We start from the raw sequence: 23335 nt of genomic DNA on the forward strand, positions 1-23335 counted from the left end.
CATAATTATACTAGTCCAATTTCCGTAAGGATCAGATGATTGAAGAAATTATATTGATAAATTATTATTTTATTTGATAAATTCATGAAATATAAAAAGAAAAGGTCAAGCATACCGTCAATAATAAGAGAAATATTTAATATAGATAGATAAAATGTATACATATGGAGATATAGATATGCATGAATATAGATAAATATAGATACTGAGAAAACTAATACCATTTATAGATATATTTTATATGGAAATAGATATAAATATAAATAGAGACAGATATAGAATATCTAGATACGAATCTAAAATACATTTATTTATAAATAAATGTTATTTAAAAAAAAAAAAACTTTAACCGATTGAATCAAATATAAAAAGAGTCAAAAAAAAAAAAATAGAAGGATGAGATGGGATGATAATGATCATTTCTCTCTTAAGTAGATGTTTTAAATTCGAGCATTGTATATACAGTTCCTTTAAACACTCAAGAGAGAGGGCTTTGTCCTCCCTTGTGGGCCTGCTCTAGCGCGAATCCAGATTAGTCGGGCCAAAAAGCCTCGGATGCAATATAGTTAAAACAAAAAAAAAAAAAAGTAAAAAACAAAATCAGAAATTCAACTCTTAAAGAAATAATAATAATAAAAAAAATACTACATAGAGCCAATGCATAAGTATAAAAAAGAATCAAACGTGGAGGAACATATGCAAGAAGTATCAGAGATTATTGGTAAGCAGTTACAAATAACTGTAGATTATTGCTTATTCTTTGATAAGTCTTGTCTATTGAGAAGTAGAGACCGAGTTTAGAATGGGCATCTACAAGGTTCAATTCCCCAAGCATTGGCTGCATATTCTTCAATTGTTCTATCACTGCTGAATCTTCCAGACCCAGCTGTGCTAAGAATGCTCATCTGAGTCCACTTCTTATCATCAACAAATGCCTTATCAGCAGCAGCCTGTAATTGCATAATATCAGAACAACAATTTATTTATTTTTTTATTTATTTTGGTGATTATAATGTCAAAACTATAATGGAACAAATACTACCTGTGCCTCTAGATAGCTTTCAAAATCAGCACCCAGGAGGTAAAAGTCATTACCAACCTCCACGCTGTCGCATAATGATTCAAAATAGTCTTCAAAGCCAAAATAGCCATTTCGAATCATCCTACGTGTAAAAATCAAGCAATATCAAATTCACAATCTGCAGAATTAGTAGCTTACTACACATCGGATACGTATTTCACTTAAAATGACATGAGTGCCTTGAAACACCATTTTACTTTTATAATGTATCATGGAAGCATTTGGCAAATAAATAAACTATTAACGAATTGAGTACCTTACAACACGAGCAAATTGAAGAGGTACTTTAAGTGCAGGTCCTTTCTCACGCAAAACTGGAACTTCATGACTTTTTGCACCAAACAAAAACTGAAAGGAAAAATTATTCCATTGGAAAGACATTGATATAATAGTATGAACGTATGCATGCATTATAATTTGCAGTCTATTGTATTTCGCTCATATATTAAGATAACATTTTTACAGAAAAGTAGAAAATGTGAGTGCAAAAAAGCTCTTTAAGTATTATACTTCCAAACCTCATGTAATATGGTGCTTACCATGTTATCTGCCCCTATTTCTTCAATAATTTCAATGGTAGAGCCATCTTCTGTTGCTAGGAGTAAACATCCATTCATCAAGAATTTCATGCTGCTAGTACCTGATGCCTCGTGTCCAGCAGTGCTGCACATAAAAGATCAGGGAAAAAATTATGAATGTTATGCTTATATAAAACTGTGGCAGAATATTAATGCAGAAAAAACATATGCAACCAACTTTCCAGCCATTCTATTTTTACTGCAAACAGTTGCAACATTACCAGTAATCAGTTTAACAATGGAACAAGAAAGTTGAATGAGAATATCGCTCTTTAATACTGAGGTTTCCATTTAAAAGGCATACTACAAATTACAAACCTTATGTGCTGTGAAAGGTCAGCCCCTGGTATTACCAACTCAGCAACAGAGACGCTGTAATCAGGGATAAAAACCTGCCATAGTATTAAAAACAGAATCAGAAATGTTGACATAAACCACATATTAAGAAGCATAGCCAGTAATTAAATTATAACTCAAAATCGCTGCAAGAAGCTGTTGGGTGGATGCTGAGATTTCGACGCACACCCACTTCAAGTAACTTCTAAAGAAGTGAGCATGTGTGTGTCTTCTTTACAGTTTGGCATAGAAATACACTGTCCCCTTACCAACTTTAAAAGATCTCCAATATCTGGGTCATTGTTAATCTTTTCTGCTACAGCATGACAAAGTTTGATAATCTTCTTTGCTATTTCATAACCAGGTGCAGCTTTCCCTCCAATTATGCAGACACGAGGGACAACATTTCTCCTGTCATTCTTCTCCATGTTCTGTGACAAAGGCAAAGTATTATCATACATCCGAGTAAAACTAAACTATAGAATAAAAAAGCATATACTTGTAAATAATGCTTGGAAACTCAGTATCTCGGGTAAAGCAGAAAATCTGGTTCTAATGTGACAGTTAATAGGCCATAACCAACCAACACAAGACAAAATCCAGAATGCAGGCAAGTAATAATTGAGTTACTACCAACCCAGAAAGTGATAACTACTAGACAAAATAGAGTTCAGTTTCCAGCAAAAGGAAGATAGAAGATGAAGATATAAGCACTCAAGAAAGTGAGTTAAATGTATAAAGATGGTCACACTTTCTGATCAGTTGATGCGCTAATATGTTTAATCAAAAAATAAAAAAAAAAGAAAAATTTTTTAACCGAAGATTCCATTCACCTTGATACAGTCATATCTATGGATGATCCCAAGAATATTAAGGAACTGTCTTTTGTACTCGTGTATTCGTTTTATCTGCACATCAAACATTGCATCTATGCTGACCTGCACTTGAAATTACACACTAGTGGAATAAGGTCACGTGCAAGCTTCCATAACTCAAAACTTTCCCATGAAAAGAAAAGAAAAGAAACAAGAAGATAAAAGAATTCCATAAAGCTTTTAGTCAAACCTTGACACCAGTCATTGCTTCAATATATTCTGCAAGCCTCATTTTGTTAACCTTCCTAACCTACAAGAGTAAAAAAAGACAACAAATACATTCAACAGTACAAAACATGTAATATTTGCTTTCAGAGAAACTGCAGTCATATTAAAACTAAAAGTTACCATCTTCCATTCTCGATGTAGATCAGCATTTGTTGCATATTCTTGCAAGCCTGATAACAGGTCCATATCACGTATCCAGGCTTCTGTTGCAAGCCACTTTGAGATAAGAGCACATAAACTTGGATTGCTGACAACAATCCATCGACGCTGAGACATCATATGTTAGTGCATCAAAAGCCATTTACATGTAGTTGAATATCAACAATGTACTAAGAAATTTAGTTACCAGCTCTGTGTGCATCATTGCATTCAAATAGTAAGTGGTCATGAGCTTGTTGATGACCGTATGTGTTTTACATTTCAATACTGACAAGAATTAAATTATGAAAACTAAACCATGTTGAACAAAAAATAGGCTCATAATGTGTATAAAGTTATTGCAGGGAAATAGAACAGAAATCTCAGTGGTAGGCAGGTGTCAAAAGATGTGTATTTGTAGAATACTAAAAATATAGGCTACATTGAAGCAAGGGGAAGTCATCTAATTATCAAAATCAGCTGAGCAAATCACAGAACCCAGAGCATATTCAGCATGATAATTTTTTGAATAGAACAAATACGAGGCTTGTACTTCCTACAGTAATGCAGTCTCAACCAAATAACCATCCAACGCATGGGATTCTTATGAATGCTACATGAGGAAAGTGAAATCACAGATAGTCTAGGTTCCCGTGTTGCTGGGAATGTTATGTTTATCAGTTATAGTTCATTACAATCTTCCAAGGGCCAGGTGGACCATCAAAATCCACTCAAATATACTTGATATAGAAATTAACATAAGATTAAGAAAACTAATTGCAACCTGCGTTGCTCCATTTGTCTTGTAATGAAATTTGTGAGGCCACAGGTCATAGAAGTCCTGCAAAAATGTCCTAAAAAGTGTCAGACAAATTTGCTGAGGCCATCCTATTAGAATATTTCATAAATGGCAATGGAATAAGTGCAGTTCAAAAAGAAGAAAAAAGGCATGTAAAAATATAATGATACATATTTTACCTTGAATACTCTTGTTTTCAATAACTCTCCATGCACTTTAGAAACACCATTCACAGAGTGAGAGCAGACAACTGATAGATTTGCCATCCGAATATTCTGTCCAATAATACAAAAATAAAAATTTTCAAACTTTTACACTGCTTATATAATTCACCTTCAAAACTGAACTGTGTATACTGAGGAGAAAAATCTACTGAAAAAAAATGGTTACACTATTAAATGAGCCAAAAAGGTAGAAGCCATTGATTATTTCAGTTTTGCTAGTACAGATGTTCTCTCAAAATGAACATATGCATGTAGAGAGAGAGAGAGAGAGAGAGAGAGAGATAGAGAGAGAAAGAGAGGGATTAGTGAAAACATAAAACCTTGGATGGATTTTGCAAATACCTTCACAGCACCTTCCTCAATAATTGACATCTTAGAAAGTCGATCATAATCCAAACCGATTCTTTTCTTCAACTCTTCAATGAAATTGTGGTTTATCTCATATATGATCTGAATATACAAACAGTTCCATCAGGGAAATGAATATACATTTTTCTTTAAAATTGTTTCTACATTCCAATTGGATCTGAGATTATAACAAGCTTGCTGAACACATTTATGTAAAGGAGTAGCGATGACATAGTCATACATTAGGAGTTGAAAAGTCAATTCTTAAGGTAGTCAAAGCAATAAGAAATTTGTTCAAAAAGCATTTAGAACATAGTTAAATGGGAAAAAATACATTTGGAAAATATACCAAAACCCACTTGTAAATGGCGCGGTAGAAGACTTTCCAACAGATCAACAGGGATTTTCTCCAATCCTTCAGGCAATACTGTGTGAGTTGTGAAGGAGAATATCTGGCATACAATGTCCCATGCTCTACTCCAACTTAAATTCTCTTCATCAACAAGCAATCTCACGACCTCAACTATTGCAAGAGATGGGTGAGTATCATTCAATTGCAGGGCAACCTACATAATGCAGAATATCATAGTGCAAGTTAGCACACTAATAAGAAGGGGAAAACTATTATCTGAGCCAAGAATATCTTTTTTTTTTTTCAAAGCCCTTCTAAGGGAAAAAACTCTCCATTTGCAAACCACATAGCACCTTATGTATATATTTACATGGAATTCACAAGCCATGACCATTAGCATGTAACACTTGGGTAAGTTGTAATATTGATTTTCATGGAAGTGCCAATAATACATAGAAATATTAGTATGCCTACAGTCCGTAGTTTCTAATACTCAATCCATCCTGGTTGACAAGCAGTTCTAATTATAGAGGTTCTTTTTGCAAATAATTGAATATGCAAGAATGTCTAGTCTAGCAGACATGCAGTGTCTTAGCATGCTAAATATGAATCATAAAAATGTAGGACATGAAAATTTTCTTTTGATAAACTTTAATGAGTTCAGACATGTATGTGTTATGCTATGATATATATGACATCAATGAGTTCAAACACATGCTTGTTTTGCTATGGTATAAATGTAATCTGAGATAAGAAACCTTTTCTGGGAACTCATCGATGTTATCATGAGTGACTTTGAACCTCCGAATAATATCTTGCATTGATGCAGAGACAAAAAAGTATTGTTGTTTTAACCGTATTTCTTTTCCCTGAAAGAGTAAATCAAGCAATGAAAATGTATCTGCAAATAGTGATGTGACTGTCTTTATGATCAGACAAGTAAGAAATACAATGCCATAAAGCAGCAACATTAAAAAAGAAAGCATGCAGAAATTGCCCACATGAGCAACAATTAAGGTTTAACAAGTGCTGATCCACCCTAGCATAGTCAATCTGCTTCCTAATTATAGCAACGCGAAGAAAGCAAGAGAAAAAGCCATGGGAAACATTAAAAGCTGCAAATGAAAGAATAAAAACAACAGTATTATCCCTCTTTCATCTCTGTACAATCAACTGCTTACAAAATAAATTGCCTTCAGAGAAACAATGCAATCAGGCTAAGTCAGAATAGACTACATAAGCAATAACTAAGCAATAGAAGAGGAAAAGCCATGCCTGATATGTGCGGTCATCAGGGTATAAAACACTACTTATGGTTTCTGCTCTTTGTCGATTGACAACTGCATTGATGTAGTCTCCAGTATTATAGGCTTCCTGAAAATTAAAGAGGCCTCAGGGAAAGACCAATAATTTATGTTATATATATAAGATTATCATCAATCATGTTTAGATATCTAGCTAATATTTTTTGAATGATAGTTCTCACCTGCCATGGCATGTGCTATGAAATGCGACATGCATGCTTGAAAAGAATGATATTCAACTACAGTAAAGTTTACCATATCATTTTTATCACTTGGCTTAGCAGCCCAGAGGCGAAGAGTAATGGTGTTCCTTGTTCCATAGCCAGGTATTGGATTGTCATAGGCTACAGCTTCAACCTACCAGCATGGAGACAAACCATTAAGCTGACTAAAATTCCAGTTTATCCAGGAAACTAGAGCACTTAATTCCAAAATGTAACTAGTAAAATTAAAACTCGCACAATAATGGAAATGTATAGAAGTTAAAACACTTGAAAAAGACAAACTTTGAAGAATGCAGTTTTGAATACATGAGGACATCACAGTTTACCGTCTCATTGGGAACCCAAACTTTACGTTTTTCTCCATTGAAATCTTCCTCTTCGACAGTCCCGTAGAACTAATAAGTCCAACAAAACCATATTTTAAGACAATATAAAGGATTGACTGGCAGTTCCATGACAAGTATTAGTTAATAGTTAATGTTAAATTGACCACAACAGAAAGGGAAGTACTTGCAACCTTGACTGGATAGGCCATATGAATCCGTTCTATCTCCCAAGGATTTCCATAGTTTAACCAATAATCAGGTTGTTCATGTTGATAGCCATCCAATATGACCTGACGGAAAAGTCCATACTGGTATCGTAGTCCATAACTGCACAAGTAAAGATGAGATTCTACATAATTAATATGCAGCTGCCTACACAATGCATGCTAAAAAATTACTGAACAGTTCAGTTCTTCTAAGTGATTCAAATTGAGAATATTCATCAATCACAGGACTTGTTACAGTAAGACAGCAAAATCAGTTGCCCATATAAATGTTCAGCAATGAAATCTGAATTACTTTAAACCTTTACTCTGTCAAGAAACCACTCAACCCAAAAGCTCAAGCTTATAGGTGAGGTCCCAAGAATGTGGGGAATATTTTTTAACTACCTGTCCTACATGAGCAACTTGCAGGAAGAAGTGAAGCTGCTTCTCTCTTTCTTCTATTTGAAAGGCATTTGCTTTCTTCTGTGGTCTAACAAAATTGAATCTACTTAGGGTGGTCAGACACCTTTTCCTTGAGTTTAGGGTGGTCATTACAACATTGTTGAAACAATTGATGCAAAAAAGATTAATTGAAAAGTACTTGATATATTTAAAATAGTAACAAATTTAAGTTGATCAAAGGAATATCTTACGATATTGGGATCACAACACCTCAAAGAGGTAACTATCAATTTCAATATGTATAAAGATCAATAAATGGAATGACAAGAGTAGAATAGTACCCCCATGCAGGATAGTCCAATGTGGCTAAGGAATCCATTTGACAGGCTGAAAGACGAGCAAGGCCACCATTACCAAGAGCAGCATCCCCTTCCTTGAAACATCAGAGCAAAAAGATAATGCATTAGGATGGAAGAACTATCATAATATAAAACGTCAAACATCATGCAACAAAATGATAAGTTTTCATACCTTTTAATCCTATAACCCAAAAAAAAAAAAAAAAAAAAAAAAAAAAAAAAAAAAAGAAAAAAGAAAAAAATATACTCCAAATGTCAAAAGTATTTGTCTGCTTGATAAGGGTAGAAAAGGAAGATCCAATGCAACAATGATTTTCCACCATCAATAGCATGTAAAATACCTCAACCCAATACTTCACTTGTTTTCAGCTTCAAATATAAATTCTGAATTTAACTGACATTCCGCATTATTGACACCAAATACAATCTTTTCTCTAAAACTTAAAGCTGCTCAAGTAAGCTTTCTTAGTAGTTTTTCTTTCCCCTTATAAAGAAAGAAGACGAATGTATTATCGTCTTATAATATACTTTCCCTCACATAATTTAATTGAAATTAAATTTCTGAGTTTTAGGATAGAATTCTAGGGATATTTATATATGATCAAACTAAAATTTTTTTTGTTGAATTTCTTAAATACATCTCCTTTTCAATAATATTTGAAATCCAAGTTTTTACTAGATTGATCAGTCATGCCCCCTTAAATCCCTATCATGTCACTCTTTCCTCAGGACGTCAATATGAACATAATTTGAAATAAAACAACCTCCACACATTTTTGTACATACATATATCATAAATTGTAGTAGGAATGCATACCCCAAGACAGCCTTTTGTTCAACTTCTTTTTGCAAGTGTAGCATGTATATTCCAACATCAATTTATTATGCCAACTAATTCAGTAAAAATTATCAAAGTGTGAGGGAAAATGTCAAGCCAACCTGCTCTGCCAAGACTTCCAAGTCAAAACCAAGCTGAGATAATGCATCTGCGTATTGGTCGCGAATGCCAAGATTGGTGATACTATTTGACAATGCACGACCTGGTATACAAAGTTAAACCAAGTAAATGTTGATTCAACAGCTAATATATTAGAAGCACTGGCTTAAATGTTTCAGTCAATAGTTCCTTCTAGCATATAACAACTCCCTCGCCCTCCCACTGAAGTGAAAGCAACTTGAGAAAAGCTTGCAATTTATTTTTAGGGTATTAAAATTCTCATTCAACCAATTTTTTTTTTTTTTTAAAAAAAAATCAGGCATTAACCAGCTACAACAGTGTCATCTATGGAGAGCAGGATATGGATAAATCTTTAGTTAATGGCTTTTAGCATGATAAATCAGCATAAACCTTAAATGTACATCAATACCCATAAGATATTCAAGCGAGAGGAAGTATATGCGCTTTGGATCTTTCTTCTTGAAACACATTTGGGTATCATGCCAACGTTCAATCAACCGATCTTTTACGCTATGTGCTAAAGCCTGCACATAACACCAAAATTAAATCCATGGCAACATCATTAACCAAATGATATATATAAAATTGAATTCCCCAAAACTGGTTTCATATAATATCATACTCGTAAAAATTACTAACTAAATCCAGGACTAAGAGTACTACCACATTCCAAACAATTAAACATGAAAACCATATTGCAAAAGAAGATCTATCATAGATTTTGCAAATGGTCATGCAGCAATTATTTTCTTTTCCGGAACAATTTTTGGATTATTAGTTACAGGAATCGAAAAGTAAAACATATGAATGCATTCCCGCCAAAATTCAAAATACGGTTATTACCTGGTAAGCTTCAAAATCGTCAAAACTAAAGCGCGGCCTAGCCACTGTATACTCAACATGATCCAAAATATCCTTTTGAAGAGTAAACGGATCGTTCTTCAAAAACCGATCCATTAACCCGAACATTCTCTCCGCCTTGGCTCTCCCTTCACCTAATCCAGTCCTTCTCATCACTACTCCTCTCCCTGTAGACCCCACCTTAACCTCGCCAACTCCATCTCCTCCGTCAATCGCATCAATCAATTGTTCTTTGATTTTATCCAATCTCTCAGCGTCCTCGATTTTGTTTCCATTAGAATCAGTCACATAAAACGTCTTCGTAATATAATCATCGTCAAATTCGACGGTAGCCTTCTCGACACGGAGGCCGAGTACTTTGAAGACGCGAGTGATGACTTGGAGGAGTCCAATTCGGTTGCGCGCGTGGATGATGAAGGCGGTTGATCCAGTGCTGGGATCAGAATGGTTATCAGACTCGACGACGACGGAGGTGCTGACTGTGGCGGAAAGCGGTTTGATGGAGGAAGAGAGCCTACTGTAGTTGACATGGGAAGTATTATTGAGAATCGAAATGGAAGAGAACTTGTTGTGAGAAGAAGGAATAGAAAAGGGGAGAAAAGGAGTGTCGAAGGATGGAAATGAGAGTTTTGATTGGTAGAGAGGCAATGAGACAGGAGACATTGTAAGAAACCAAATAACAGAAGAAGATGCAGTGTAAGGAATAGAAAGTGGGTTTTTGTACATGACACAGAAGAGAATGGTCTCATTTTCTAATCCTGAAGACTCGGTACCTTTTTCGGATCAAATGGCACCAATCACTTCTCTGCTTTTGCATGAACTGACGATGGGTCACCAACTCTCCATTTTGCAACCTCGGGATTAATATGAAGTTCCATAACTTTTCTGATCGAGATTTTCTTTTTTTCCTTTTCAACTTTCATATCAACCAAAACTGATCTTTCATTCAGGCTTTAGTGGTCTTGGGCCTTTAAATACCGGAACTGTTGTCCGTTGGGCCATGCAGTTCCTATTTGAATGTTTATTTTTTATTTTTTATTTTATTGATCACAATTATAAGTTTTGGTTTTTTATTTTTTTAAGTAAATCTTTAATTTAATTAGTTAAGTGATAACTACCATTCCAAAGGAAAGCTTCTGTTAAAAAAAAAAACCGACAAAATGGAGCAATTCATCTGGAAAGTTCCACAGCCTTCTGCTCCTCTAAGATGTTCCAGACAAATCCTTTTCTTTCTCTTCTCTTCTTATTCAACTTCCTATAGCACCTCTCAATCAAAAATCTCACCTACAACTACAATAATACAAACCCACCAGCCATATAAAGGTTCTGTTGCTAACCTTCACGATTTAGCAGGCAGCGGAGAAAATTAATAATTCAGAGAGTGTGCTCCAAGAAGAACAACAAGTAACTAAGTAAAATTCAATATGGGTGTTGATTATTACAAGATATTGCAGGTTGACAAAAATGCTAAAGATGATGATTTGAAGAAGGCTTATAGAAAACTTGCTATGAAGTGGCACCCTGATAAGAACCCAAATAATAAGAAAGAAGCTGAGGCTAAATTCAAGCAGATCTCTGAAGCTTATGAGGTAAATTATTGTATCTTATCAAATTATGTATCTTCTTCTGTTTCTTGGGTTCTTGAATATATGTCTGTTTCTCATGCTGTTTTTATTCGTGGAACTTTTGAATGATTATCCAATAAAGAAAGTAGGCTTTTTGCGTTTTCTTGACAATTTAACTCTTGAGGCTATGATATATGTCTTGTTATTCAATTATTAATTATTTTTAACTTTTATGGGCATTTCTCTGTATTTTTGGTGATTCCATACTTTTATGTTCTTATCTTATAGGTGATATTTGCAGGTTCTAAGTGATCCTCAGAAAAGAGCAATCTATGATCAATATGGAGAAGAAGGGTTGAAAGGGCAGATGCCATCACCGGATGCTGGTGGTCCAGGAGGAGCAACCTTCTTCTCAAGAGGAGATGGTCCAACAACGTTTAGATTCAATCCAAGAAATGCAGATGACATTTTTGCTGAATTCTTTGGGTTTTCAAGTCCATTTGGGGGAATGGGAGGTGGAATGGGAGGTGGTAGTGGCATGAGAGGTGGTTCGAGGTCGTTTGGTGGAATGTTTGGTGATGATATTTTCAGTTCATTTGGTGAGGGGCGTCCAATGAGCTCAGCTCCTCGTAAAGCCCCTGCAATTGAGAACACATTGCCTTGTACTCTTGAAGAGCTTTATAAAGGCACTACTAAAAAGATGAAGATTTCAAGAGAAATTGCTGATGCTAGTGGGTAAGTAGCCTTTTCCATCTTCAGTTTTTTAGTTTGAACTATTCCAACTAATTAGGACTAGAGTTTGTTAACTGCTAGTCTTTTCTTGTGATGATTCAGGAAGACCTTACCGGTGGAAGAAATATTGACCATTGATATCAAGCCTGGGTGGAAGAAGGGAACAAAAATCACCTTCCCAGAGAAAGGCAATGAGCAACCAAATGTAATCCCAGCTGATCTTGTCTTCATAATTGATGAGAAACCTCACAGCACATTCACAAGGGAAGGTAATGATCTGGTCGTCACCAAGAAGATATCTCTTGCAGAAGCTCTAACAGGCTATACTGTCCATCTGACAACTCTTGATGGTAGAAGCCTGACCATTCCAATCAACAACGTGATTCATCCAGAATATGAAGAAGTCGTTCCGAAGGAAGGCATGCCGATACCAAAGGATCCTATGAGGAGGGGAAACTTGAGAATTAAGTTCAATATAAAATTCCCAACAAGGTTAACGGCTGAACAGAAGTCAGGAATCAAGAAACTGTTGGCCCCATAAATTTGGTTATGGCCAATTCAAGCAGTAGAATATCCCATTGTGAATATGGTTTTGTTTTTTTGAGATGGACATTCTGAGTTGCTCTGTTGTGTTGTATCGTTAAAACTCTGATAGTACATTTATTATCGAGTCCAATAAAAAAATTAGCAAATTTGTAGCCTGCTATGAATGGAGAATGAAGTGCATACTGTTTCAAATTAATTATTGATCGAAACAATTATTGTTCTGATTGTAATTGGTATGAATCATTGTAAATGGTATGAAGGGCGGCAACAGAAAATCTATATATCTACAGATTACTATTTTCCTGAGGCGCTTGGATTATTGCAACCTTTCCCAATTGTACAATTACAATTCCTGAAAGTCTTTACGCATACCACTTTCTTTTTAAGCTAAAACAAAAAAAGGTTTGCGATGAAATTATCTTATTAATAAAAAAATTTTTTGATACATCGGAGAAAAAATTATATAAAGGAAGGACGAGGAACCAAAGGGGGTAAATCTCGCTTCTAATGGCACATGCTTAGCTTACAATTAAATGCCCGTTAACAATAATGAACTACAAGGCCGGTCTACTAATTTACTTCAACCTTCTACCTGCATTTTCTAGTTATATATTGTCCCATTAATCGGAACACAAAGAAGCAACCGTGTTTCTCTTCTTTCTTCTCGTGCATGAATTCAGGCGCTTGTGAAGTGCTGCGACTACCAAAAACAGTGCAGCTCACGAACAAGAGTAACTTTTGCCAGAAACATCTGTAAGTAGGAAGATAATCAGTCACTATAATCATCTGAAACTGCAGAGTCTGAGGCTTCATCATTATCCATTTTATTTGCTAATCCGTCTGAACCCTCGCTTATTTCTATCTCACCCTCTGAGTCTTCAACTCCCATATCTTCAATCCCATTATCATCTCCAGAAGCATCTCCATCATCATCACTCGCCTCCACTGAATTTTGATTCCACCTATTAGAGGCTCCAATGTAACTTTGCTCCCAGTTTTCTTGTTCATATCCCTCTGCTTCAACATTGTCATCAGATTCTGCTGCTTCCACACTGTTACTATTGTCAGCATCATCCACATCTGCATCCATCCTGGCTTTTTCGATGCCCCAATCTTCATCGTCAAAGTTTCTTAATGATCCTCCATACTTACTATGGCTAACAGAGTTGGTCATACGACCGATCAACGTATCATCGTCTACCATCATTTCTGCTCTTCTCTTTCTAACGGTCCTGCGACCCCGACCAGATGCTTGGGCATTTGTCCGTCGTCCCTGCTTTTGTCCTAGATTAAGTCTCTCATTTTCCCTAGCATTGCGTTTACTTGGATCAGATTTAAGACCAGGTATTCTTCTCTGCAACTTTGTACCATATCCTTGATCTCGGCCTCCTCGTCCACGTTTATTGTTGTTACGTTTACTGCGCAAGTCATTAAAGTTCTCATCTTTTACATAATCATGCTTTAGTTCTTTTAGTTCAATCTCTTTACTCTTGAGAGGAGAACATCTTGAAGGAAGCTTCTGCATACAAGGAATTATCAAATTAGTTGGAAAAAGAAAATCTAATCACGAAATTTTTAGAGGCAGCACCAAAACCAACATGTACTAACAATAATATGCAGTTTGCCAGCCAACCTCACAGTAGGTGTCCCACACCCATCCCAGGCAAAGGTTTGAATCCAGAGGGATGAAAGTAATTATATTATCACAAACCATCTTTTATTATTAGGTCATAAATTTCATTTAAAATAGACAAGAATGTTCAATACTTTGGAATTTTTTACAAAAAAGAATTAATAATTAAGAACACCAAAATTCCAAACCCTCCCTTCGCACTGGGTAGGGGCAATGAACAAGATAGTAAAAGGAAAGATAATTAGAAAAGTGTGAAATTTTAGGGTGAGGTTGAAGAAACTGACCATATAGAGTTTAACTGGCTTATCCTCACTGGGCTCAGCTTTTTCATGCTGAACGTACGTAATTGAAGCATCTAGCTCAAAAAGCCTCATGGCCAGAGCAGCCGTGGTTTTTGGTATCCATGGAAGAACAAGGACTGATCCCAAATCAGAAGAACCATATAATGCAGTCTGTGATGAAGGGGAGGAACCCAGCAATTCTTTTGTCATCTCAAAGTTAGCAGATAAGCAGTCTCGTTTTATGGCACTCTCAAGCACAGTCAAAATCTGCAACATAAACAATTATGTTAGTAACATCCCACAAGACAGAAAAGATTACAATCTGATGCTAGGAATGATATGTCATCCTATGACACTGGCTCGACAGTTTATCATCATATAGCACATTATAGATACCATTTTCCATTGAAAAAGCAAATAAAGGTGCTTTTCCTTCTATAAAAAATTGGTACCATATCAAAACCTCACAATCTCAGAATCTTGTCATGCCACATTTAACTAGAGTGGATAAAGCTATGAAACCAATACAAGAACAGAAGCAGGAGGAGAACACTGTACATATTCAAACATTTGCTAAGTTAGGTGTAATGCAGCTAAAGCATTTACCAATGCAATGTGACCAGCATTACAAATTTATGCAAACAACCAAATTTGATGCTAATAATAATTTGGTTGATCGACATGATAAAGTTTAGGTATATCAATTGTGTCCAGAACCTGTTGGAATTCCTCCATTGACGATGACATGTTCAACTTTGTAGCCCAGCTCTTTCTATAGTTATCTGTCCAAAATGACTCAAGAGCTTCTGGTGGAACAGATACCTGTTTATTCAAACAAACAAACAAACAAACAATAAATGAGCCAACATGACATAAATGCAAACACCTGGGATCCCAGAATGCAAGCAAAATAGTTCAACATAATGAAATATTCGTTCACCTCAATGAAAGCTAGAAGAGCCTTCAGCAATCTGATTCCCAGGGGTAGAGAAGCATCGGAAACCCCAGGGTTCAACTTCACTTTTTCCTCACACTGAACTCCATGTTCCAAAAAATTAAAAATCTTATTTGCAGCACTGAATGTCTGGTGGCAAGAAGGACAATGAACATCTTCGGTGAGATAAGAATCAAAACAAAAATCGCAAGTGGCCAGCAGCGGTGTACACCTTTTCTTCCCATATTTCATGGCACGTAATGTTAAGCAATTGAAGCATTCTTTCCATATCCACTTCTGAAAATCTTGGTACCTTTTCAAAGCACCTTTCTTTTCCATTTCATTTCTCCCCAGCTCAATTCTGAACAAAGATGACGTATCGAATAGATCTGAGTTTGAACCACAAACAATACTGCAAGGGCTGCTAATGCCAGCTGAGCCATTAGGACTGGAATATGATTCACCAGCTTCATCTTCAGTAGTTGTTACAGTTTGGCGCATAACATTTTCAGATCGAGAGTTCCTATAGGCATTTTCTTTGAAGGATTTCTCAATCTTTTGTAACATTACACGCAAATGGGATTCCCTAATCCCACGAGTATCCAAAGATGACAACAGTGCATCAAAGGCCTACACATTGATGAAATTGTATCTGATGTCAGTGAATGCTGTAAGGTACCAATCACAAAACACAAAATATCATGTGTGAGTTCATGTTGTCATGCAAAAGATCATGAGAAGTGTTCCCAGTCCTAAAGATTAATGAGTCATTTTCCCATGAACTAAGAATGAGAACCCACTAAATAGTATGTGCCCTGACAAAAGGAAAACCTACAGAAGTCAACATAATCCAGATTGGGAAAAGGAGAAAACTCCATTTATAAGAATTCACATTAATCAACAAAACAATCATCACTGAACCACCAAACGAGACAAGTAAAAACAAAGACAATAATTCTATTTCATTCACAAATTGTATCTGTTTACTTGTAATTAATGATTGGAGGTACTTGTGACAAACTCATTTTGATAAGCCAGAAGTTAACATCACCCAATTAAAATGAGCACGTCATAGATTGGAAGGTCAGTAAAAAAGTTATTTTTTGTCACAGATCATTTGAAAAATCAATATGACATATTTAAAGCCAAGATACAACTGTTAAATTAAATATCGTGGAGGAATGGAAAAATACATCATTCATAAGTTAGACTACCTCTATAGAATCAATGAGCCTCCAGTTGCCATCATGTAATTCAACAAAGATCCTACCAGAACAAGGGTCGTTTCTAGAGGCAGATGCAACAAACTGCCAGTATCGATTCCGTCTGCGATCTTGTCCGAGGGGCAAGGACCTGTAGACATACGTCTCTTCAGCTATGTGGCCAATATAAGCCTTCAGTTGCGAGCGTGACCTTTTTGAAGCATATCCGTGTTGCTGACCTGAGAAGTTATCTGGATTCATAGAGGGATCTTGAACTACCAAGGTTTTTTCAATAGAAACACTATTGAGGTGATTCTGTATATTCTCTGCAGCAACCAACAACTTTTGGTCTTCTGCAGTACTTGGAGATACCTCCTTATTCTTACTATCAACAAGAGGTAACGGGCTTTGGCTGCCCTCCATTGCAGAACTAATAACTTGCATTTCAGCTCTGCCCCCAATAGAAGTTGGAAAATCTAATTTACTCACAATATCTTCTTTCAAGCGACTTCTATCTAATTGTGCTTCCGCCCACATTTGCTTTTTAAGAGCATTTGCAGCTTCCAAACGATCCTGCAAAATTAACACTGCCAATTTAAATAATGATATAAAAAAAAAGGGAAGATAAGGAAAATTGAACCCATCTCCTTTCCACTAAAAGCAATTTAACAAATGACTAGTTGGAAAAGGAAATTTACCTCAAGTACAGCACGGATGGAATTTCCTTCATTTGCAATACCAACCAAGGCAACAAGGGCACCAAGACGTTCCTCAACACTGAGATGAGCATATTCCCCTTCTACAAGTCCTTGAATCCATGATTCACCTGATTTGCTTTCATCAATCTCAATATTTTCCTGACCATTTCTAACCCCTAAATCTTCATGAGCAACATGTTGCTCAGTAGTACTTGGAGTCATTGATTCCTTGGAACTATTTAGAGGGACTGATGGATGTTCTTTGTCAAGCTCATTTTCTGCAACTAACAGAGTGTCATTACAAACACTATCTTTCCTATTTCCTGAGCAAGTGTTTGCTCCATTAGAATGGTTCGCGATTCTGTTGGCACCAAAAGGAGTAGCAGCTAAATCATCAACTTCAGGGTCCTCATCAACATCACCTTCAGAATCTTCATCTCTTTCAACATCATCACCATCTTCTCCACCTAAAAGGCCATTTTCAAATATTCGAATTTTCTTTCTGGCAGATGAAAGTATCGCCTCAGCATCAGCAGGATCCTTTCTATATGCAGCCCGTACACAATATGTTGAAGGAGCGATTCTTTCAAAGAGTTTTTGATCCCTTGTCAGCGCAACTGATATGGATGCCTCTGGTGTTTTGCTTGTAGTCAGGTCCCGAAGCCCAGATTTCTACAGGCAAAATAAAATATAATAATAATAGTAATGATAATAATAATAATAATAATAATAATAATAATAAGGCAAATTGGAGAGATAAAAGGTACACTTAACAAACTAAAGAACTGACCTGAATCTTGTCTGCAAGTTCTAGCACGGTTAAACCTTTGCTTCCCTCAAGGGAAAGAACATGAAAAGCTGCAAACTTAACTGTTCCAGGTGTCAACCGGTGCCTAGATCTCCGAGGAAGTAATAAGCCCCTTTCTCGCATTAGCGCAAATGCATTCTCAGCTGCGGATCCATTGCGTAACGTAGAAATTGTATCTTTACAACCTTTGACCTTCAATTACAGACATGAAAATCAATCAAAAAGCAGAACATATGCTAATGTGGGTCCTTAAAAATCTATCCCCACTCAGTTGCTCAAGCAAGAGACAGAAGCTTAAAGAATTGAGACTATATTCACAGAGCAGCCAATATGAGCACAAAACTTTAATCAAATCAAAATATTTGTCACTAGAAATAATTATGCGCCATAAGTAAAAAGACAAACCAATCAAAATTCAACCACATTATATTTGCGGCATTGGTTGGGTATAGCACCAAATCTCATCTTAATATGAATATTTGGTTCATCTGGATCAAAGCATTTCTGCAAACTACCACATTCCTCCCTCGACCCATGAATTAATATCCATCAAATAAATCTATCTAGCTAAAGTGAAGTGTAGTCATTTTCTATTTACACCCCAATTAGATACCAGACGAGAAGCAGATAAAAATAATGTCATTGGCAATATCAAAAGCTAGATTTCCTTATTAAGCCAAGCCTCCACTAAAGCAAAATGGTTCTCGCTTTCACAGTCGATTGTGCCTGCTCCTCTCAATTTTTCCTAGTCTCAGACAATGTCAACTGCTACATTTTTATACCTAGCATTCAACTTTGACCATGAATTCAGCTTACCAAAACCCACTGCACCAGTCCTACGTGGTACGTATGGAGTCGGTGAAGGATCTTAGCACAGAGAGAGGGAAAAGAAAGAGAGAAGGAGACAAAGCAAAACCTCATTGTTCTCGCCCAACTGTGTCCATGTTGCACTTCTTTTCTTCAACCGTGGCCCAAATCCTGCAGATAATGCCAATTGCCGGAATATTTCAGGCCATGTTAACGGATTTAAGTGTCGCTGCCAGTTGCGTATGTCAAAGCCCCATGTATATGCCTAACAAACATAGTACAAACAGAAATAGGTTCAGCACCAACCAAAAGAACCCTGCCAATGAATCACAAATTTAACGTATTAGTGGAGCAGAAGTTACCCCCTCAACAATCTGTGGATGTCCACCTTCAGGATTAGCTGTACAATATTGATTCGTTCCCAATCCAGTAACAGGTGTCCGAGCAACATCTTCAATATCTTTGATTACCAATTTCAGAAGAGCAACATGTACCTCACCCAGCAACCTTGAATCCTAAAAATTAAAATGTGTATCAATGAGGAGGAAAAAGCAATTGCTTAAAATGAAGCAAGAAAAGAAAACAAAAAAACTCCATTAGTAGCTCACATAGTCATGAAAAGCTTGAACAAACTCGTCAAGGGTAAAAGGCCACAATCCAAGAACATCAGCAAAAGTAATAAAAAATCTCCAAACCTGAAAAAGACAAATTTTAAGATCTCAAAATAGGAAGGACAAAATTCACATTGGTTAACATGTCTCTCAAGGATCATAAGTTCATAACAACTGAGAACAAATGCAGGAATGGAGAGAGTATAACATTGATAACTTAAATGTATGATAAAATAAAGAATGAGAAATGAGCCCATTAAGTATTAGAGGTGCCAGAATTTCATCTACAGAATTAAACTTCCAGATGCCGCCAATGAAATCAGATGCTTGACAAATGACTTAAATGGTGTCAATTTGATTTTGATGACAGGAAAGGTACATTACCAAACGCTCACAATACACAGATATACACATGCACACATATATGAACACAAATAGAGAGCACCCAAGAGAGCTATTCTCCCTTCTGAATTATAGTAATAGCTGGAGCTTGAAATTGAAGTACAAAATACACACATCAAGAAGATTATTCACAATATATATAACATGAAGTATCCAATCATAAAAAATAAAATGAAATAAAATGAACTAACAAAGAAATAGATAATGAAAATAAAGATGATCTTAGGGCATACCATTAGAAGATTCCCAATATTTTCATCCGAATCCATCCAAGGTTGAATTGCAAATGGTTTTTTTAATTGTACCGATTTAGGTGGGAACACACTCAAAGAGTCTGAAGCGCAGAAAAGAAATGTGTTCCAAATCAGGAAACAAAGAGTCATAAGTTAAACAAAGGCATACTATACAACAAGAAATTTCATCGGTGTAATATTAAAAAGATGTATAACATCCAAGAATAGGAATGCAATCAAGATGCAAAAATTTGATGTAGAAATGAATTAGAGCAATATGGTATTTCCATCTCTGTTTGAAGCAAAAATCAAGTTCTTGTTAGCTCTGAGAAATTTCACTTTCCTTAATATATGATTTTATTCTTTAGTGTCCTCTGAACAAATTTTAAAAATTTAGAAAGTTTTGACAATCAAACTTATTTTCAACTATGCTTCATTACCTCTAAAAAACTCAAGGTTTTGCAAAGTATCATAATTGAGGTTAACTATTGAGTTTAAGCCCTTGCTTGCAGCTGCCAATTCCATGAGTTCCAGCTGTTCATCCTCTATAAGATCCAAAGATTCTTTAGCAATTCTACGTGCAGTTGCCTTCTCAATGGCAGCTTGGCGCTTCACTGCCTCTTTCTCTCTCCGAAGTTCCTCCTTTTGCCTCTTTTTTTCTGCCTATAATTTAAAATCAGGAAAAAGAAAGACCAGGCGGTTGGGATGTTTTTTGTTTGAACATCAAAACATTAGCATTAAACTAAGATTGCTAAGACCAGACAGGCTCCCACACTCACCCTCAAGTACTCCCTCTGCAAAAACTTTTCCCTGCGCTCCAGTTCACGCTTTTGCTCACGCAGAGATCTCTCCTCCTCTCGCTGTCTTTCACGGATCAGTCTCTCTTCTTCCTTCCGTCTTTCACGGTCAATCCTCTCCATTTCTTTCCTCCTCCGTTCTTCACTCTAAGATTACAAGGTTCAAACATCAGTATCAGACAAGGAATCACTCCATTGGTCAACATCTCAAGACAGATAAGGCAATACCTTCCGCCTCAGTTGATCCTGTTTCTCAAGCTCTTTGCGTATTCGACTTTCATTAGCTTCAACTTCCCTTGAATTTCTAGTGTCATCAGTCTACAACAAGCAACCATGATAATAATAAAAACAACAACAACAACAACAACAATAATAATAATAATAAAGAGCAAGCACAAAAAAACACTTTGAAATTTTAGGATACCTTGCGCTTCTTCTCCATCCGCAGATTTGTATCAGAATGGAAGATTTGAGCATCAGGAAAGATATCTGGATTTTCCGATCCCATAATTTGATGACTAATAGACGGAGTATTTACCCTATTGTTTGCAAAGGAGTCATGATGCAGGAGATAGTCATCATCCTTGGAAGGCGAAGAAAAAATGTGACCCTTCTTATCCAGTTGAGATGACAGCCTAACACGAGATCCCTGACCTTGGACACCATGAACCCTGGCCAATGATTCATCTCCATGCACAAATGATGCTCTTCCCCTCAGATTATCAACCGAAGTATCATGATACGGAGATTGACCTTGTCCATATGCATCACATCTAGTATCAGACTGATCATGGAGAAGCTGATACTCATGAAAAGCCCTTGCAGAGGCCTGGGATAGAATTTTTACAACTTTGAGAATGTCCAAAAAAAGTTAATATAACCAAATATTTATTACTGCCTTGGAAAATATAAGATCAAACTAAGAACAGCACCATTTATACTAATAGGAAGTGAAAGATCATTGCAAGGAAAAGTTCGATGAAGAGGCCAAAAGTGGAACAAAAATATCATTTGCTATTTGAAAGTCCTCCAATGGCAAGATACCAAATCGTCTTAAACATTAGCACCATCAAAGTTCCAGCAATCATAAATAAAACCCCGCCACATAAGAATTTGACCTCAGCAGCCAAGAGAAATGGTCTATTCTAGAACCCAGTATAGATATAGAAACACATGTCAAAAAGAAAAATGGAGAGAAATCTAGCTTTAAGAACTTAAGGGACATGCAAACAAAATTGTTTAGAAAATTCAACATTTTGTTATTGTTAATGGCTGGTGATGGGTTATATCTATTAGCAGCACGATAAAGGAGCAAATTGTGCATACCAAGCATCCATTAATTCTGCACAAAATTTTAAAAACATCAAGGCTACAAACAAGGGAAAAAAATCTAGTGGGCATATAAACCATATTGCAGTGCTGTAGCGGCAAAGAAAAATCACAGTGTGATTCATAAATGAGCATATAGATACTTTCTGCATCATATAGCACAGATTCTAATGAAAATTGAAAATTTTGAGAAACCAACTTTGCTTGATTTTGCATCGCGTCGCTCATATCCTTTTCCATCGTAAGGATGCATTGACCGCTTCTGCTGTTCCACCATTGCTGCTGCAAATAAAATGCAAAGAAAAAAAAAAAAAAAAAAAAAAAAAAAAAAAAAAAAAAAAAAGAAAAGAGTTAGCAAATTCAATCCTAACACAAAAAAAAAAGGACACAGACAGGAAATTTTTACTTCTAACAATAGAAATCCCAGAGATCATAGCCAGAGAAGATTTTCTCAAATTTGCTCAATTGCTAAATATACTGATGAAACTTTGATCTAAGGACATCAAATTTTTGTTGAAATATGAGATCAGACAATGTCATTCCTCAGGATCAATTATCCAATCTATAAACAAATTTCTGAAAATGAACAAAAAAATGCTTCTTTAAAAAGGACATGTTATCATAACAGCAATACAGTTGCAACAGGTAAACAAATGATATACAATGACACCAGAAATTAACACCACAAGATATAGAATGTACAACATACCAAACACCAAATCTTTTAAGCCTTACTAGAAACAGAATACTGATTCACAATACACAATATCTGGCAACTAGAGGTACAGCATTGTTGAAACTAGTCAAGCAGCTAGTACCTATAGGCGCCCCAAATGCATCAGGTGGTAATGGATCAAATTCCATTCCAAGAATTGGCCCATCTTCCCGCAACGGCTCCCCAAGCTGTGCTTCCACACATGCAATGGCTCTAAGCTCCATAACTGACTGTGGTGAAGACTCATAGTACCTTCTCATCATTGGGGCATCATCCAAACCCACCTTCCTTGGCTCCATAAATGGGCTAGAGCCTGAGCCTGAGCCTGAGCCTGAGCCTGAACCGGACCCATAATCACTTCCAGGCTCAGGCCCCACTGCCTGCATCTCCTCAATAGGAGACTCTGTCAATGGCACCAGCTTTCGTTTTTTCGCAGGAGTATC

General features: G+C 36.2%; 3 protein-coding genes across 3 annotated transcripts; 1 reads left to right on the forward strand and 2 right to left on the reverse strand.

Annotated features, from left to right (window-relative positions):
• Positions 1–607: 607 nt before the first annotated feature.
• LOC105649585 (uncharacterized) lies at positions 608–10518 on the reverse strand. Its single transcript, XM_012236276.4, has 22 exons — positions 9582–10518; positions 9148–9262; positions 8720–8820; positions 7763–7854; positions 7005–7140; positions 6814–6882; positions 6519–6620; positions 6235–6333; positions 5718–5828; positions 4967–5173; positions 4602–4709; positions 4215–4310; positions 4021–4077; positions 3219–3365; positions 3061–3120; positions 2829–2933; positions 2265–2426; positions 1978–2051; positions 1621–1744; positions 1338–1429; positions 1043–1163; positions 608–950 (listed from the first exon to the last, which is right to left on the reverse strand). Exons 1-22 carry the CDS (start codon positions 10323–10325, stop codon positions 798–800), a joined length of 3075 nt encoding a protein of 1024 aa, XP_012091666.1. The 5' UTR covers positions 10326–10518; the 3' UTR covers positions 608–797.
• Positions 10519–10766: 248 nt separating this feature from the next.
• Positions 10767–12638, forward strand: LOC105649586 (uncharacterized). Its single transcript, XM_012236277.4, has 3 exons — positions 10767–11188; positions 11466–11899; positions 11999–12638. The coding sequence occupies exons 1-3, from the start codon at positions 11024–11026 to the stop codon at positions 12435–12437; spliced, it is 1038 nt and encodes a 345-aa protein (XP_012091667.1). The 5' UTR covers positions 10767–11023; the 3' UTR covers positions 12438–12638.
• A 207-nt stretch (positions 12639–12845) lies between these two features.
• On the reverse strand, positions 12846–23335 carry LOC105649589 (homeobox-1; the record flags this gene model as incomplete). The annotated part of the gene is given in 17 exon segments (XM_089716456.1): positions 12846–13961; positions 14360–14623; positions 15074–15178; positions 15297–15920; positions 16505–17065; positions 17191–17862; positions 17981–18190; positions 18915–19070; positions 19168–19320; positions 19414–19500; positions 20052–20152; positions 20492–20714; positions 20831–20995; positions 21077–21166; positions 21273–21677; positions 22377–22459; positions 22996–23335. Coding segments are annotated over 17 exon segments (4989 nt in total), but the record flags the coding sequence as incomplete, so codon positions are not given.

The sequence above is a fragment of the Jatropha curcas genome, chromosome 11 (assembly GCF_041381405.1).
Source record: "Jatropha curcas cultivar XTBG-Jc1 chromosome 11, XTBG_Jcur_1.0, whole genome shotgun sequence".
Taxonomy (NCBI): Eukaryota; Viridiplantae; Streptophyta; class Magnoliopsida; order Malpighiales; family Euphorbiaceae; genus Jatropha; species Jatropha curcas.